Source organism: Miniopterus natalensis, chromosome 10 (genome assembly GCF_054644295.1).
Source record: "Miniopterus natalensis isolate mMinNat1 chromosome 10, mMinNat1.hap1, whole genome shotgun sequence".
NCBI lineage: Eukaryota > Metazoa > Chordata > Mammalia > Chiroptera > Miniopteridae > Miniopterus > Miniopterus natalensis.
The window spans coordinates 44,500,133-44,516,635 of NC_142090.1; the positions used below are offsets into that span (position 1 = coordinate 44,500,133).

At 35.0% G+C, this 16,503-nt stretch overlaps 1 protein-coding gene across 4 annotated transcripts in view; it reads right to left on the reverse strand.

Annotated features, from left to right (window-relative positions):
• The window catches only part of KMT2E (lysine methyltransferase 2E (inactive)), an 83,707-nt gene that overhangs the window by 3,787 nt on the left and 63,417 nt on the right, over positions 1-16,503 (reverse strand). For all 4 annotated transcript variants that reach the window (XM_016219554.2, XM_016219552.2, XM_016219550.2 and 1 more), the window contains 10 exons: positions 15,370-15,634; positions 14,364-14,462; positions 6,545-6,709; positions 5,907-6,215; positions 4,098-4,352; positions 3,790-3,934; positions 3,028-3,278; positions 2,605-2,661; positions 1,893-2,459; positions 633-916 (listed from right to left, as the gene is read on the reverse strand). In XM_016219554.2, the coding sequence (XP_016075040.1) occupies positions 633-916; positions 1,893-2,459; positions 2,605-2,661; positions 3,028-3,278; positions 3,790-3,934; positions 4,098-4,352; positions 5,907-6,215; positions 6,545-6,709; positions 14,364-14,462; positions 15,370-15,634 (2,397 nt within the window). The remainder of the gene's footprint in view (positions 1-632; positions 917-1,892; positions 2,460-2,604; positions 2,662-3,027; positions 3,279-3,789; positions 3,935-4,097; positions 4,353-5,906; positions 6,216-6,544; positions 6,710-14,363; positions 14,463-15,369; positions 15,635-16,503) is intronic.

The window sequence follows — 16,503 nt, forward strand, 5'->3', positions numbered from 1 at the left end:
CTCAATTGGACTCTATTCCTTTGTCTTAAGTAATTTCTTGGTGAAAATGAGGTGGGAGTTGGAGGGTCGTATATTAGCATTCAAAATGTCACTTCAGGTTACCAAAGGTACCAAATATACCCTTTGCAAATTACCTTGTGTCCAGATTGTAAGGTTAGCAGGAAGCTCTCAGGGGCAAGGGGACCAAGGAGCAACGTCATTGTGGCCTCCTGCCCTTTGCCAAGACCCATCCTATATCCAGCTGCTTATCCTACTGAAGAAACACTGTACTTGGTGATTCTTTCAAGGTAACTGGTAAAGAAATTGGAGGATGTTGACTATGATAAAGGTTCTTTGGAGAGGAATATTTATGTGAAAACTATCAAGGAGTAACCACAATGGACCTTTAACACAGGCAAATATATAGCTGGTTTACAACTCATCAGCACAGAGGGTTTTACAAAAGTATGTCCACAAACCTTTATTTGCTTAGTCTTGGGAGAACAACGAACAGGAAGATAGTTCATTAACAAAACCTTGTTCTTTTCAGAATAGCATACTTCAAATCTTCACAAACAACGAAGACTATTTTAATTATAAGGTATACTACTTATAGTTCTAAAGTTACCCGTTAGGTTTTTAAACAGGCTTACCATTGAACTTCTGGTTCATTCTTCTCAGTGGCAGAAACTTCCTTAACAGGACAGTTATTGCTGGTTTCTTCTGAGGAAGCATTATAACCTGTAGCTGATGTTGGTAAAGGTAGGCCAGCAGTGCTTTCTACCTGCTCCCCATTTTCACTCCTGTTGGTACACCCATCACCATTGTTCAAGTTTCCACTTGCATGAGGTGATACACTAACCAGCGGAAAGTGTTCTGTCTTAGAGCCACTTTTCCTTGCTTCACGTTGTCTTTTACGGTATTCTAATAGAGAAACCTTAAGAAAGGTAAGGAAAAGCAAATCTTTTATTCTTGTTTTATATGTCAGAATCAATCTATTCTTTTTTCTAAAGAAAATTACTATATATTAGGAAAATTATGTAAAATAATGATTCTGAGCAAATAATAATTATCAAATGCCTACTATATACTAGGCATTGCATTTAATGATTTACAGACATTATGTCATTTAATCCTCACAACAACCCTATGAAATAGGTATATTATCATCCCCATTTTACAGATGAGGAAATTGAGTAACTCACTCACTCAAGGTCACACAGCTGGTGAGTGTTGGAGCCGGGATTCGAACCTAGGTCTTACTTGAAAGCCCGTGCTCTTTCCACTATACTACATTGCTTCCCATAAAGTTGCCAACTGGACTCTGTTATAAAAATTAAAAGCACACATCACTAAAATTCTTTGACTTATAAAGCAATAAGCCTATTAACAAATAAAGTAAGTGTTGTAATTTCTCCCACTCCTCTGAAATAAGGCATTCTAATTGTCTTGCTATGTATCCAAATGAATAACGGTGGTAAAACAGGGAATTTATTATTTATATACTTTTCAAAATACAAATACTGAGGAGAGAGGCATTTCTTTTATGTAAGGCTACCTGTTCTATGTAAAATAAGGGTAGTAACAAATATTATACAACTTTGCTTACTGGGAAGTGGTTATCATTTTTAAAAGTTACTCATTTCGCTAAAATAATCATCTCGAGGTTTCAATCTCTAAAACCACGCTCCTTATAAGAATTTTCCATATGACTAGAGCGTTATACTTCTCTGTAGGTATTTTCTAATAGGGTATTTACAAAAGGTTTGAGAAAATGTACATATCAACTATTCAACTTGAATACCTATATGAATGCCTTTCATAATACATACGATACCTACTAATCACCCTCAGGAGTATGAAAAAAAAAAAACAACACTATTAAAAGGACTATAAATCTTTAAATTTGTAACCTTTTTCTTTTGTGGTGGATTCTGGGGTGTGCAACTTCCGTCGATCAAATTGTCATTAACAGTCCGTCCAAAACCAGATACAAGCCCATCTTCTGAAGTACAAAACACCGGTGTTTCCATAAACATGCCTCTAGTATCATCCTGCATCAGGCACTTTGACTCACTTATGCGGAAGCCGCCTCCAACTTCCAACTGATGAGAGGGTGTCAGGTCCCTCAAGTTAGAGTTTACTGAGAAGTTAACACCTGTTCTGTCAGGACTCTTTACCCAGGAAGAATATATTGTGCCCCGTGCAGAGTGAGTAGATTCCAGTTGGCTGTTAGAATCAGTCCTGTCATGTGTAGGTGTTTCCATGCTTTTATTATGCAAGGCAGTTTGCTCGACTGCATCAAGTCCCAGGTGAAGGTCTGAGACAGAGTCCTTTTCTCCAGGGCACTGCCTGTTGACTTCAGTCCTATTCCTAGGGCTGGTATAACCAATAGTCTTTATTTCTTGCAGACCCAGTTCAGTTAAATTAGAATTCCTAAAAGGCCCCAATGTTAACATGGTTGAAGATCTGTCATATCCCTGTTTACAGGAAAGAAAAGAAAATTATACAACCACATCTTGGGACTAATTTTTAAATCATCTAATAATTATTAAAGCAAAATAACGATACTAGGAAAAAGTCAGCAATTTAAAGAACTTTTTGAATATTTGAATAACCCCTTACCTCTTGACTGTAAGTGCGTCTCTTAATTTCTGGAGAACTTTCTGGGGAAGAAATATTCTATATAAAAAGAAATAATTAGAATTGAAAATCAAAATAAGTAGCTAAACCCATGATTTTTATAGAAATGAAAACTCAAAATGAGAAACTATTACATAAGAGTTTAAGGTTTTAAACTTTTTGTTTCTATTTCTCATGTAAGATCATTTGCTTTAAGGTCAATTTGATAAAGTCATTTAGTCTGAATAATCAGTAAGATGAAGGTTAAGATAATTTTTAAAAAATTTAAAAGTTCAAGTTAACAAAAATGCATGTTCCAAATTTTCTTAATTTGTAATCTCAGTAAACTAGTTGTTACAGGGGGTAAATAAAAGCTAACCCCATCCCCACAGGTTAATTATTTTTTTTTTCATTTAAGTTTCTCACCTCAAAGTGCATAGTATTTCCTGGAGTGCCAGGAGTTACTGGGGTAACTGGTGAATATATGGGCTTATAACCATTTCTACACATTTCATCATCTGATTTTATTCGTGGAGGAGTGGCAAATGATGGGTCCGTAGAAGCAATATCTATGTGAGTTGGTGTAGCATATGGTGAAGGAGTAGGTGTGGAGGTTTCTGAGTAAGCAGAATCTAGCAACTGATAAAGTCTTCGTTTTTTTAGTGGTGTAGTTAGATCTGTTGGGTGAAATAATTTATAAGAAATTTTACTGCTGGTATTTAGTACAAAAGTCCAAACATCAACTAGTAATAATGACGACTTTTACCCCCAAACAATTTCAGGGTTTTTAAACATATTACTAATATAAAGCAATCTCTCCCCACCCTTCCACCCCCAACTAATTTAATTTCACCATTAGCGTGCATTATCTTGCCAGAGACTTACAAGCCTAGGGTGTCTAAGAAATCTTAGAAGTGGAGATGTTAATTTAACTGAATTGTAAGAGTCCTTTTCAATCTGTTTGAAAAGCAGCCAACCCAAAAGCCAGAACTAGTCCAAAAATTCAACCATTAGCTCCAACATACATGGTATTTGCAAATTTGTTGGGAGGACAGAAATGAGAAAATATATATAACAAAGTGCTTCTTTTGTTAAGTACATCATAATAACTAGAATATGCCTGTTTATATAAAGTTATACACATCTGGCCCTATTCTTCACATTAAAACAATACTGAAAAAATGATACCTGGAAGGGAACAGCTTTCATTTAATAATAGTGGACTTTTATTTTCACCATTGACTGTAGGACTTATGGATCTTTCTTGACAGGGTAAACTAAATCTATGTAAAATTGTTGAATTTTCTTCTTCTAGAGCTTGTTTCAACCATCGCTGAAATACATCAAACAATAAATGAACAGAAATCAGTTTGTCGCTGTTTATATAGCCTATAAATGTAGAGCCAATTCCAAAAGCATTTCACTACCAGGAATGGTGGTGAGCAATGAGACTGAACTTGGCTCATCCTAGATTTTTATAACCAAAAAAAGTTTACCTTCTTGCATGAGCCAGAAATGTTTTCAGTAGGTTCTTTTCTCCTCCTTTTTTCTGAAAGGAATGGTGAAGTAAATCTAATATAGTGCTTAGGAGTAGAGTATACGTGGGGGCTATAAGTGAGACCTGGCAAAGAATTGAGTTGTGTAGCTAACACTTCAGGATCTGTGGTTATTCGCAGAGGCCTTTCTGAAAGGCTATCTGAAGGTTTTCCTGTCTTCTCATTCTTCTCACTTAACCATTCATTGACCAAGTGCTAGAGGAAAAGAAAAATTTTGATCACTCTATATGTAATTACACAGACTGTCCTACAGAACATTCTAATACCCAATTTGTAATTGATATATAACCTAAAATGCAATATTGAGTAATTTAATTCATATATGATGTCTCCCCTCCCCCCAAAGTCAGTGTTATTGTATGTTTCCTTGGTTATCACTAATCTTATTTCTAATTTTTTTTACACAATAATACTTTGTAGGAACGAAACACATGGTGACGTTTGTAAAACAGTAAAATTAGGAGACTTCAGCACCATCCTATAAACACAAACTAAATTTAGATTTGTTGCTGCTTCTGTTTTAGGTATACAATGTTCACTTTGTTAGAAAAACCTGGTTTGGGGCAGTACTTTTCTACCCTGACTGTTCATTAGAATCTCCAGGTGAGACCAGTACATATACATTAAAAAAAAAAAAAAAAAGCCATCAGCATTGACAATCTGTTGATTTAAGGTGTTTGTCCTGGAATTTAAATAAATTTATAGCACCACAATCATTTACTCAAGTGATTAACAAGCAGCGATGTCATATTTGTAATCAAGACAGTAGCTGCGTTTTTAAACATGAGTTAGTCCTTTCACTAATCAAAATTACAAAGAAAAGCTGTGATTATTTTTTTTGTCCTTCCAAAGTGGGCAAAAATAACTGCTCATAGTTAAGGCAATGGCTTGTTTGCTCAAGATCTGTAGTGGAGTAAGGAGAGCACAAACTTCAACAAAACTGTGTTTAGATCTTATCTCAACCCTCTGACTAGCCATTCAAGTATAAGTATACTCCAGGGTTCATCCTAGATGTTTACTAAGGATGCTTCTCATGGTTGCACAATACCTACTTATTGAATTTAAGAATAAAGATAAATTAAGTTTCAAAGTCTTTTGATATAGAAGTGTGCGAGAAGGGTACATTTATGATCTATCCCCCTTGTCAAATTGCCTAAGGATTACCACTTTGGGATCTCTGCTCTATCCAGGCTGCTGTATTCTATTCAAAAGTGGGAGAAAAACAGAAACTTGTAACGATTTTCTGTTATTTCTGAATTCAGGTGGGTTTGAGTGAATAGTTTCCCATAGCTGCTTCATTAAATTTAATTGTAGGTTTTCAAAAATTTTTATTAATTGAAATAAAACTATCCTTCCTTATTAATTTTCACACATTCTTAGTACATTCTATGGAAATCCACAATTTCTTCACATTTCTTATAATTTGCCTAAAATGTGTAATTTATAAGAAAGGAAAACATCTAAAACCAATTATTTTTGTTAAGTGTAAATTTAGTACAGAGGGTAGGCAAAGTTATTCAAACAAATCCTGAATTGCAATACTAAAAGCAAGTCTTGATAGACTCAATGTCAAACTGTCTTCATAACAATAATGTAAACATTTATATTAACTGATTTTATAGTCTTGCAATTCTCATTTCTTAGCTAAAAAGTATAAAAACTATGCCTCATATTCTGTTCCTTATGAGGTGTCATATTTAACATAAGACAGTTGTTAGGAAACTTTCTTACATTCATTAACAGCCATACCTTCTTTGTTTTGGGGTACTTTGTAGGACATTTATTAAGTGCTGGAACTTCAGATTCGGTAATTATTTCTGTTAGTGCAGTTTCAGTTTCTGGCTCTATTGCAAGTACAGTATTTTCAATATCATTTTGTTGTGAAGTAACTTCTATATCAGGAGAAGATGGCTGGATATCCGAACACATGCTGACAGTTCTGTGTCTCCGACGCTGCTGTCCAATGTGAGTCCTACTGCGAGAAAAACTTTTTCTCTGTTTAGTTCTATTCACTTTGGCAGGGGTTGGCTTGCTAGCAGTTTCTTCTTTTGCTTGTTCCTAATTCAAAATACAACAGAATGGAACTTTTAATACTACAAGTGAGAAGGTGAAATCTAATAGCACCATCTATCTATGAAGCTAACTTCCCCAAATTTCTTTACGAATTCCAATATATACAAATTGACACAATTAAAAATTTTCTCACTCCAAAACAAGTACACTTTTAATATCTCAAGTCTAAATTCTCACAGGATTTGAAAAATGCTATCAAAAGGCTAACATCAGACATTAAAAATTCTTTATAATGTAATTAAATTGGGTGTGGAAATTTTACTCAAAAGTGTTTAAGGGTGAAAATGTAACTGGACCTGAATAATAAATAATACCTGAATAACTTCAGCATCACTGACAATCTGTGCATCTTTACATTCTGTTTTAACTTCAGTTTTGGCTGTGCTGATCCTTTCCAAAGCTTGTTCTCTTCTTTTCTCTCTTTTTTCCAATCTGGCAAAAGCTTGCAGAATTGCTTCCATTTTCCTTTCTTCTCTTGTCTATGAAATTTAAATTTTACGTGAAATATCATTGCTCTAAAGTAAAATTCAAAGTCCAAATGTTCACGGCAAATTTAGAAAGTAGTTTTTATGATATTGTTAGGAAAACACTTCAACTGATGGTAGATACAGGGGAACACATTTCAGAATCCCAAACATCTCAATAAGCTCTGACATTACAAATATATTTCATGAAAGGGACACTTGGATGATTATGGGTAAAGCTAAACAAAAAGCCTTGAAAAATAAACTATATTGCTTTATCAAACTGAAAATTTTTCTCAATAATACAAAAGTCAGACCTTTTAAATAAGATTCAAAGTTCCTATGTTGAAAAGTTAAATTCGTATAAACTTGAGTGACTGTATTATTGACATGTAGTAGCAGGATATTGTGAGGTGAAGTCCTGGGTTCATATTATGACTCTACCAGTCATTTACTATCTCTGTGACCCTAGGCAACTTAACAACCCTAATTAACTTCTAGAGCATCTTATAAAATGTGAGTGATAATATTTATACTTCACTGAATTATTACTGATTTCAAATAGACAATAGCTGTTAAGTTTTTCAACAGTACTTGGAAAATGGTAGGCATTCCATGTTACTACTTATACTTTGGCTTTATCACCCTCCATTATAGTTCTTATAAGGCATTCCTCTACCTTCTGCTCTTCCTGTCTTACACTGACAGTTCAAGGCAGACTTAGGAACAGCAGGAGTTCCTTTGAGCATCAATTCTCTTTGGAGAGAGAACATTAAAACTAAGACCCACAGCCTCGGCCAGTGGATCTGGCAAATGCTACAGCTTTTAGCCAGAAACAGGAAGCACATCCATCAACTGTTCAGTTCTCCAAATCAAAGAACCGGGAGATCCGTTTGTTTCTTCCTCTATTGTCATTGATGTGGGGAAGAAAGAAAGATCAGAAACTCAGGGTATTCTCAACGATAGAGCTTTAGTTCCAGTAATTAAGCAGAGATTCAAGCATCAGACACCTATGCTCTGGAACCTACTGCTTACTCTTTGTATTTTTTCTTCCTTTGTTATATTCAGTAAGGAAACAAAGTAATATGTCAATAAAACTCCTGAGAATACTTAAAAGTTTCTAAGTAGTTGTACTGCCATACTGCAAACTGTCACTCTCACATAATGTGTTATTCTTACCCTCTTTATTTTACAGGTAAGGAAACAGGTTCAAAGAGGTAAGACCACTTGTTCATAGATACCTATCTGCGTCTTAAATAAATAGCACAGGTTAAAAATGGTCTCTTTACTGGAAGTGGGAGTTTTAAAGCTGAATTCTTTCCTTAGATAATTCACTGGTCTTTCAAAATCATTTTACTCAGCCCCCTTTTATCTTATGGCTCTATAAAAACCTTGGTCTCCATATACCAGGGCTTTTTTCTAAAACCCTAAATTTAGAAATCTAGAGTAACTGAAGAATGATTTTCTTAATTGCTTCACCTGTTCAATGGGGGTGGGTGGGGGGAGGAAGGGTAATTATTATTGTGTTTATCGCTTTAAACATTTTTAAAATAAATCTGGAGAAAGTACATTCTTTGAGAAGAAACAAACAAACTTGCCTCAGCAAGGATCATTTTATGTTAAAAAAATTACCCACAAGCCAGGCACCCAATGAAGACATTTTCTATATCATGATTATTCAGGATTTTCTGAGATGAATATGAGTTTACACCAAAAGAAGTTTCTTTGACATAGTCCAATATTCACTTGCTTTGGATATGGTGAGTGTGAGGGTCAGAGATAAAATTATTTGATGTAAAGACCAAACTCATTCAATTAAAAACTGAACTTCTTTATAAATAATACAACTACTTGATAGTCAAAGCAAAGTCCTTTATTTAGAGATGACTCCTACTCTTTTTGAGCTGGTCAGGATTTTAAAAAATGACCTAGTCCTATGCTGCTTAAGAAATCCAAGCCCATGTATATCAAGTGACTCACTCAAAGGCAGTCCTATAATTATTATCCCAGTTTCCTGGCTCCTGATTTACTCTTTCTAATTAACAACCACTGACACTATGCATAAAGGAAAATAAAGCATAACTGTTCCTACATTTACTTTAACTGTTAACTGAAAGCACTAAATAGATACCCTAATAGCTTTAACCTAACTTCATCTTAAAATACAAATGTTGGAAATGTATGATGTCTGATTTTTTACAAGAGAAAAATCGGTGCACTGATCTTTCATTGTAAATTCCTTAATGTTCATGTCATTCAGCTTTTATGTTCACCACTGCATCTAATGCAGTCTTCGTTACATTACCAGATATGCAATATCTATTTAATGAATGAAAATTTACCACCCATGTGAAAATAACAATTTTGTGTTTAGCTTGAAATGACAGCTGACTGTTTAGAGGACTAGAGAAATTAGGAGTCCTAATTAAACCCAGCAGACTGTCCATAGATTTTAACATCTGTGCTTGATATAGTTATCATACTTGTCACATACAGCTACTAAGACCTGTATATTCTATAACCATGACTCACTGCAAGCCTGTGTCTGTCCAAACCTCTAAGTCATTTTATTATCTGTGAGCTGGACAATTGATAGACTGATATATAATTAGAAATTAGATAGGGTTGCCTTTCAGGAATACTATATTATTTCTTGACACGCTTAATACTCGAGTGTTTGGTGCTAAACTAAACTATGAGGGACCTCTAATGAGATCTACCTAGATTGCTTTTATGACATATCATATAGTTTATAGTTATGTAAAAGCAAATATAGAGTATGTAATTTCCTATAAGCAAAAGAAAGTCTGCTTAATATTCCTTTATAGAATTTTATCACTTAAGGAAAATTTTGAGAATTTTTATTTCAACTTTGTGCTTCAATGTAAAAAAACACTGATATCATATAATTTTAAACTTGAAAGAGACTGGAGATCTTGCCTAAGCTGCCTGTTCAACAAATGTGGGAAACCTAATGTCCATATAGTTCAAAGATACATAATAAAGAACATGAATTAAAATTTTATACAATATTGCAACTGAAAAACACACACTTTACTGAGTAAATTGTTATAATTCATCCCAATTAGAGATGTCTGGTCATTTGAAACAGAGTAAATGTAAGCTTATAAACTGGATGCTCCATACATAGTAGCTTGAGGGAAATTTGCTAGTAGTAGCATGGAAGAATTGAGAAAACAAAATGAAGACATCTAGGGACTTAATTTTGTACCTTGCTATCAGGTAAGAAAGGGCTTTTCTTAAAAGACTTAGAGAAATTAAAATATTCCTTACTCAAGTAACTTTCCTTATCCTTTTGAATATAAATTAGAAATTTATTAAAAATTTACTAATTTTTTAATAGATAAAGACTGGTTACCAATAAAATCATTCCAGAACAGTAAGTATGGTTCACGATGGTATCTACATTTCTTTTCTACCACATGATAATTTAGTTTATCCTAGTGGCACTTTTTCATATTTGATTTTCATATATTATTCCCTGCAGCCTAACCTCCATGAAGGCTTCTCCAGAACAGGGACCTTTGCCTTCTTTTTTGAAGTGAATAAGAATTGTGTATACATGATATAAAGCATGTGCCATTGTTACTTGAAGGCATATAACCTGAAGTACTTAAATAAGATTTTGGAAATCTTAAGTAAAGGATAGCTAAAGCTAAATATCCTCATTTTGTTTGAACAGAATACCTGTAAAAATAAACAGGTTCCATTTTGCTGTTCAATACTATAACTCATTAATTACTCATCTTCAGAAATACAATTCCTAAACTGTGATGAGAGAAAAAAGGACCTTAGGAAATTAAAATCAGTAATCAGCATCAATTTAACCATGCTATAAGGAGAGAAAAGTGAGATGGATAATAAAATGTCATCAGATGATTTTGCTGGCAACAAATTTACTCTACCTAATTCTACTATTAAAATTTCTTAATTGAGTCACTTCCTAGAGGTATTAGTTAACAGCATGAAATCTGTATAGTGTTTTCTCAGAGCCTGTGTTCCATGGAATAAAAATCTGTGGGATGTCAAAGGTGTCACCACAAAAAAACAAGTTGCAAGGGTGTGCAAGTTTAGGAAATGCACCTAGGTATGTGCCCTGACCGGGAACTGAGCCCACAAGCTTTTCTGGTGTATAGGATGATGCTCCAACAGAGCCACCCCACCAGGGCTAACAATTTCTTGAGTTTTTATAAACACACGATGCATACTGGGAATCTCAAAGTTTGGGACATGGTGTGCCATTTACTAAACTACTCAACTGGCCACAGAGTTCCTTTTTTTCACAAAACATCTTAAATATGAGTTCTGTGGAATACTTTTTAATGTGAAGGACTGGGGTTGATAAAATAATGAGGAATCCTATATCCTGGCAAGGCCTCCAGGGTACAACCTGAGCTATAAGAAAGCCTCTCATTTAGTTCACACTCATGAGCCTGTATCTCTCATCAAATGCCTGCCATAAAACATTTAGTAGGCTCATTTGTTGATCATCTACTTTAAAAGCCAGGCCTTCCCCTCCCCACCCCAGGAGCTGGGTCTATGATAATGAAAAAACTAGAGGTTCTTGCCCTAATGTACTTCATATCCTAGTAATACATAAGTCTGGATTATCCTAGCTGCTTGAGAAGGTCAGGAATCTCATACCTAGGTGGCCATTTCATATCCCTTGTTGTTTCTGCAAGTTTTATCCTCCTGAACACCTCCCATGGACTCCAGCTAAATCTAACTGTAACAGGCCATCAAATATTAACAAAGACCACGCTCCCAAGATAGTCCTTCCATAAGGTTACTGAAAATTATTTTGAAATTTTAATATATTAAAGATACTATAAATAAGGTTCATGAATTTTAAATGGAGAAAATAAGCCTTAATTTAAATCTTTCAAAGGTTTGCATTTTAATTGATCACTTGTTAATTCCACAAAATAAGGTGAGCTTCCCAATATCTAATTCCCTTCTGCACACTCTCTTTACCTCTGAGACAAGGTTATAGCCACCTCACTTCAATTACCATGTACCTGGGGGAGTCTACTCAGTAGTGCCCTGGTTTTGGACTCAGGTGAGTATAAACAGCTGTACTGTTTCAACTGTCGTAACTTAACTGGGCTGATTGTAAGGCTCTCCCAATTCTGTAACTGAAACATCAAAGTGAATGTACCAATTAGAAACAATTAGAACTGACTTTGAGGGCCTATAGGTCAAGAAGCCAAAGATTTAAAAATATTTCATATCCCTTTAAAATACCAAATGCTAAACATTTACACTTAAGTTTTCCACATTTTATTCCTATGAAAAATACCCAGCTGCACAGCCATCTCACTGAGATGTTAAAATGAGTATGATAAAACTGATATAAAAATGAAATATTCTTGCCCTAGCCAATTTGGCTCAGTGGCTAGAGCACTGGCCTGTGGACTGAAGGGTCCTAGGTTCGCTTCTTGCCAGAGGCAACCAATCGATGTGTCTTGCATCGATGCCCCCCCCCCCCCCCCCCCCCCCCCGTTCCCCTTCTCTCCCACTCTGAAAAAGCAACTGGGGTGAGGATAAAAAAAAAAAAAAGTATTCTTAAAAATTAATATAGCATGCCAGTAGGCAAACTCAGGAACAAAAATGAATACCCAAGTCAATCTGTCTTTCTATCCAGAGTTCTACCATGTTCAACATCAACAAAAAGGTATCTTCCCCGGGCCGGTTTGGCTCCATGGTTAGTGTGTCAGTCCTCTGACCGAAGTGTACCGGGTTTTATGCTGGTCAAGGGCATGTACCTCAGTTGCAGAGTTGCAGGCCCGATCTCCCGCCCTGGTTTGGGCACACACGGGGGGCAGCCAATCGATGTCTCTCTTTTAACAACAAATAGGTATCTCTTTTCTTCTGGGATCAGAAAATTAGGATATTCTAAGTGCCATTATCTTTCTCAGTATTAATAGAAGGATATATTTTTATTATTTTTAAAATATATCTATTGATTTCAGAGAGAGGGAGAGAGAGAGAAAACATCAATGATCAAGTCATCATTGATCGGCTGCCTCCTACACGCCCTCAGCTGGGGATCAAGCCCACAACCTGGGCATGTGCCCTCACCTGGAATCAAGCCACAATCTCCTGGATCCTAGGGTCGATGCTCAACCGACCATCGCCCGGCATTTTTAAAGTAGCCCATAGTCACATAAACTTTTAAACAGACAGAATGCAACCTGAATAAAATTATCATATGGGCATAGAACAAACCTCCAGGGTTTTGTGTGTGTTTTTTCATATTTTTTTTCAAAGCAGCTGGTGTAGTCCTTAAAACCACTTGTAAAAAAGGGTTCCTCCTACCAGACACATGCTTCATACAGAAACCAGTGATACCCTAAACTGGTACTCTAAAAGTTCCCGCAGAATTAGTGCAAATACAGGAATGTAGCAATTGTGGAATGAACAGTCCGATATGAAAACCTAATCAAGAAAGGGTAATTTGGGTAAGTACAGGTAATTTAGAATGTAAGTGAATCTTGCAAAAGGTTCAATATAATTTCCTTACATAGAGGAAGAACTTTTTTATTTTTTAATATATCTCTTGATTTCAGAGAGAGGAAGGGAGAGGGAGAGAGAAAGAGAGAAACATCAATGATGAGAGAGTCACTGATGGGCTGCCTCCTACATGCCCCCAACTGGGGATCGAGCCCGCAACCCGGGCATGTGCCCTGACCGGGACTCGAACTGCGATCTCCTGGATCCTAGGCTTACGCTACCGCTGAGCTACGCCCTGCCGGGCAGAAGAAGAACTTTTTAATAACCAACGTCCTCCAGTATTTTCTATGTTTTTTGTTTCTTTTATCTGAAATTCTAAGGCTATGAAAGAGTCCTGCATTGCTTTCACAATTTTGAACATCAACAATGAATCAGTACGTGAGAAGTGATCACCAGGGCAATAAAACAGAAATAGACTTATATTAAGTAGGCCTACAATGACCTAATTCCAAAGATCCGATCCCTAAGTATATGACCCAAAATTCCATGGAATTTACTATGTAAGTCACTAAAACAGGAAATAAGGGAGCATATGAAATAAAGGGACTACAGAGAAACCATATTAAGATCATTAGTTGTGTAAAGTTCATTTTCAAATCTTAGGGCAAACTATACAATAATACTTTAACTGGCCTAAAATTGTATCAATTGCTAAATTAGCATGGATAGTAAAAAAAAAAATCTTGTCCTAGTTTTTATACTTATTTTATGATAGCAGTATGAGATACAGAAATAGTAGAGGTTTTTTTCCATAAGCCATTTATTTGGTGCTATTATAAGCTTTAAAATTCCATTTTTGTTTTACATTAAATTATGAAAACAAAGGATACATTTAACTAATGAAAGACATTCTGCAACAGTAATTCTGGCATTAAAATTTATTAATACTCAGCTTCAAAAGTTAAAAAATAATTTCTTAAATGTCATACATTCTTAAATGTCTAATGAACATACAGTAAAATACAAAAGATTAGTGGAGGTAACCTGAATGGTAATCACAAAGCTCAGTGGCAAATGGTAACTACAAACAAAGAACAGTGTAAAAGCCCTCCTAAAGGCAGCAACGATTACTATGAGAACAGCTATCACTAAGCCTAAGTGACAGCATGAAGCAGCTACTGGCTTCCCAACTTACCATCTTCCTTTTCCTTTCTGCAATCTGCTCCTCTGATTCCATTTCCACTTCATTGCTAATGGGAGTCTTTTCTTCTATATCATCAATAAAATCTGGTTCCTGAAAGATGGAAATGCTTTATGGAAACTACTACTACACATGTAACTAGGGGCACTGAACTATTTTAAATGTCTTTCAACTACAACAAATTCAACATATAAACATTACAAGGCCACTTAAATCCATTTTAGTAATTTAAAACTGGTTTCCTAATTCAAGAAACTTTTCAAAATCAAATTTGTTATTTAAAGGTCTAGCCAATAATGTTCTTATCCATAGAGCCTACAAGGCCAAATATGGTAGGATAGCATTCTGTTTATATTCTTCCCCAAACATTATTTCACAAAACCCAGTGCCAACAAATACCAAGTGCTCAACAAATTTTCAATTTAAAACTTAAAATTATTCCTAGAAGATAGGGTACTGTAGATGACTAAAATGTTACTTAATGTTTACAACTAAATGGTCCTTCCTAACTTCCATCTGTTCAGAGGATGTATAACAAAGTGTTTCCTGGAAGGGCAGAAGTATAGGCCAAATCCTTTCCCCCAAACTACCTTGTGCTTTTAAGACAATTTTCTCTCAAAAATCTTGTCTGTTGCCCTTCTATAACTTACTTGATTATGTCCCAAATATGAAAGAAAATGAAATTTTATGGTTTAAGACTTTGAATAAGAACACTTACTATGAATACAAGGCCACTACAATCTTAAAATTTTAAAATTAGCCTTAGAAAAATCTTATATTCAATTCTGCAAAGATTTGCTGGGTGAGTAGTTTCTTTGCAGTTTAACAAATATTGTACAAATTCTAGCAGAACCTGTGTTTTATGTTTATAAGTACTTCACTAAATAACAGAATGGACTTAACTTTAAAAATTTTAAACCATAAAACAAAAAAGGTTAAAATACAACAAATTATTTTTCTTTGTTCTTTCATTAAGAATTGGTAGACCATAGTTCAGTACCTGATTGTTTGATACTGACAGTCTCAGTGGAGAAAGCTTTCTCTGTTTAGTTTCTGGGCTCTTCATTTTATTTGTTGTTCCTTCACAATCCAAAGTAATATTCTGATTTTGTGTATCTTTTTCTTTTGAAATATCCTTTTCTTTTTTTCCTTTTTTCCTTCTGGTCTCATAGCCACTGTTGATGTTTTCCATAGACTCAGAACTACGTTTTAGAACAGGGCACTCTGGATTTTCTTTGAGGCACGCGCAATCCACCTTGTACTTACTGGAAAGATAACCAGTTAAATATTATTCAAGATGTAAAAAAAAAAAAAACTGTGAAATTTTCTAGTCCATTTTAAGCTGCAACTCCACAAAATTGTATGGTATTACTAATTATAAGCCATCCTTGCTTTTCACTAATTTGCATTTCTAGTAACTATCACAAAGCAGTTTTATTTTCTTTTTAATTTTTTAAAAAATATATCTTTATTGATTTCAGAGAGAGGAAAGGAGAGGGAAGAGAGAGATAGAAACATCAATGATGAGAGAGTCATTGATTGAGCCCGCAACCCGGGCATGTGCCCTGACAGGGAATCGAACCCCGATCGCCTGGATCCTAGGTCAGTGCTCAACAGCTGAGCCATGCCCAGCCGGGCAGCAATTTTATTTTCTTATAAAAACAATGTAATGAAAGTTGATTTCTGGGTCTTCAATCATAACTAGTAATGGTTTAAAACTCCAATAAGTTAAAACACTCTTTTTAGGTAAAATGGTACTGTGGCTCACATTAAGACAAAAACCATATTTACTTCAGAGGTCCCAGAGTGTTATAAAGTATATATGCAAATGATGAAATACTGACCCTAAATATGACCTAAATAAAAAAGATGCTAGGTATAATAAATACCAAACCTTAATTCGTTTCTCTTATACTTTACAAATGGTTTCAATAACCAGGTTTCTTTAAAAAGCTACCTTGAAAAAATTTCAAGTACTGCTGCCTTTGGACCCTCTTAAGTGTTCCCTCTTTCAAATGGAAACTTGAAAAATAACTACTATCTCTCTTTACAGTGTGGTATTTATTACACTCATTTTACAGATGAAATTAAAACTCAGGGTCAGTTTCTTGTCCAAAGTCACACAGCTAATAAG